This window comes from Polyodon spathula, chromosome 47, assembly GCF_017654505.1.
Source record: "Polyodon spathula isolate WHYD16114869_AA chromosome 47, ASM1765450v1, whole genome shotgun sequence".
NCBI classification, from domain to species: domain Eukaryota; kingdom Metazoa; phylum Chordata; class Actinopteri; order Acipenseriformes; family Polyodontidae; genus Polyodon; species Polyodon spathula.
In genome coordinates this window covers 2,559,664-2,561,954 of record NC_054580.1, presented here as the reverse complement: position 1 = coordinate 2,561,954, position 2,291 = coordinate 2,559,664, and the positions used below count along the sequence as shown (strand labels likewise).

Below are 2,291 nucleotides of genomic sequence, written 5' to 3'. Positions count from 1 at the left end.
TTGAGAAGGGGGCTGGTTCATTATCTTCACTGTGCTTTGAGAAGGGGGCTGGTTCGTTATCTTCACTGTGCTTTGAGAAGGGGGCTGGTTCATTATCTTCACTGTGCTTTGAGAAGGGGGCTGGTTCGTTATCTTCTCTGTGCTTTGAGAAGGGGGCTGGTTCATTATCTTCACTGTGCTTTGAGAAGGGGGCTGGTTCATTATCTTCACTGTGCTTTGAGAGGGGGGCTGGTTCATTATCTTCTCTGTGCTTTGAGAAGGGGGCTGGTTCATTATCTGTGCTTCTGTGCTTTGAGAAGGGGGCTGGTTCATTATCTTCTCTGTGCTTTGAGAAGGGGGCTGGTTCGTTATCTTCTCTGTGCTTTGAGAAGGGGGCTGGTTCATTATCTTCACTGTGCTTTGAGAAGGGGGCTGGTTCATTATCTTCACTGTGCTTTGAGAAGGGGGCTGGTTCATTATCTTCTCTGTGCTTTGAGAAGGGGGCTGGTTCATTATCTTCACTGTGCTTTGAGAAGGGGGCTGGTTCATTATCTTCTCTGTGCTTTGAGAAGGGGGCTGGTTCATTATCTTCTCTGTGCTTTGAGAAGGGGGCTGGTTCATTATCTTCACTGTGCTTTGAGAAGGGGGCTGGTTCATTATCTTCTCTGTGCTTTGAGAAGGGGGCTGGTTCATTATCTTCACTGTGCTTTGAGAAGGGGGCTGGTTCATTATCTTCTCTGTGCTTTGAGAAGGGGGCTGGTTCATTATCTTCTCTGTGCTTTGAGAAGGGGGCTGGTTCATTATCTTCTCTGTGCTTTGAGAAGGGGGCTGGTTCATTATCTTCACTGTGCTTTGAGAAGGGGGCTGGTTCATTATCTTCTCTGTGCTTTGAGAAGGGGGCTGGTTCATTATCTTCTCTGTGCTTTGAGAAGGGGGCTGGTTCATTATCTTCACTGTGCTTTGAGAAGGGGGCTGGTTCATTATCTTCTGTGCTTTGAGAAGGGGGCTGTTTCATTATCAACATGTGCTTTGAGAGGGGCCTGGTACTTAATCTTCACATGTGCTGGAGTTTTGGTGCTTTGAGAAGGGGGCTGGTTCATTATCTTCACTGTGCTTTGAGAAGGGGGCTGGTTCATTATCTTCACTGTGCTGTAGTTTTTATTTTAACAAGGTAAACTTTTACAAGGGAATTCAATTCCATGAACTCAGGCAGCGATTCAATTCATTCTTCGTGAAACTTGCTTTGTCGCCGCGACAACTGATGATACCCTCCGATATTGAGACCAGAACTGAGCCGGAACCGTGCCGGCATGGGTCCGTCTCCACTTACAAACTGAAGCAGGAATTGATGGGATTTTTCCCAGATTTTTTTTTTCTGGATTTTCCTGGAATTCCGGGAATGAGGACAGAGGGCAGCTTCCAAAGTTTAATAGCTGACAAGGGTGTAGACCATACTGGAGGGGAGAGGAGAGGAGAGGAGAGGTCAGGACAGCGCATAGGGAAGCATTGTAAAGCACAGAGAGGTCTGGTAAAGCATAGGGAAGCATTGTAAAGCACAGAGAGGTCTGGTAAAGCATAGGGAAGCATTGTAAAGCACAGAGAGGTCTGGTAAAGCATAGGGAAGCATTGTAAAGCACAGAGAGGTCTGGTAAAGCATAGGGAAGCATTGTGAAGCACAGAGAGGTCTGGTAAGGCATAGGGAAGCATTGTAAAGCACAGAGAGGTCTGGTAAAGCATAGAGAAGCATTGTAAAGCACAGAGAGGTCTGGTAAAGCACAGGGAAGGATTGTAAAGCACAGAGAGGTGTGGTAAAGCATAGGGAAGCATTGTAAAGCACAGAGAGGTCTGGTAAAGCATAGGGAAGCATTGTAAAGCACAGAGAGGTCTGGTAAAGCATAGGGAAGCATTGTAAAGCACAGAGAGGTCTGGTAAAGCATAGGGAAGCATTGTAAAGCACAGAGAGGTCTGGTAAAGCATAGGGAAGCATTGTAAAGCACAGAGAGGTCTGGTAAAGCACAGGGAAGGATTGTAAAGCACAGAGAGGTCTGGTAAAGCATAGGGAAGCATTGTAAAGCACAGAGAGACAGTCAGACAGCCAGACCCCCCTCCCCTCCTCCCTGTGTTCACCTGTTGATGCTTGTGACCCGGACAGTATTGTGACAGCAGCTCACCTGTACAGGTAATAGAAGAAGGAGAGCAGGTAGAAGCCCAGTTTGCACCAGGACTCTTTTTGGCAGTAGTTGAGGATGTCTGCGTCCATCACGCTGACCGGATCGTACATGACCTCCGACCCGTCGTGTTGGATCGTCACA

General features: G+C 47.5%; 1 protein-coding gene across 1 annotated transcript in view; it reads right to left on the bottom strand.

Annotated features, from left to right (window-relative positions):
* Nucleotides 1-1,094: 1,094 nt before the first annotated feature.
* cnih2 (cornichon family AMPA receptor auxiliary protein 2) overlaps nt 1,095-2,291 on the bottom strand; it is an 8,953-nt gene continuing 7,756 nt past the window's right edge. Inside the window, exons 6-7 of the mRNA XM_041238126.1 lie at nt 2,151-2,263; nt 1,095-1,433 (exon numbers count right to left, since the gene is read on the bottom strand). Of these exons, the coding sequence (XP_041094060.1) occupies nt 1,406-1,433; nt 2,151-2,263 (141 nt within the window). The 3' untranslated portion in view covers nt 1,095-1,405. The remainder of the gene's footprint in view (nt 1,434-2,150; nt 2,264-2,291) is intronic.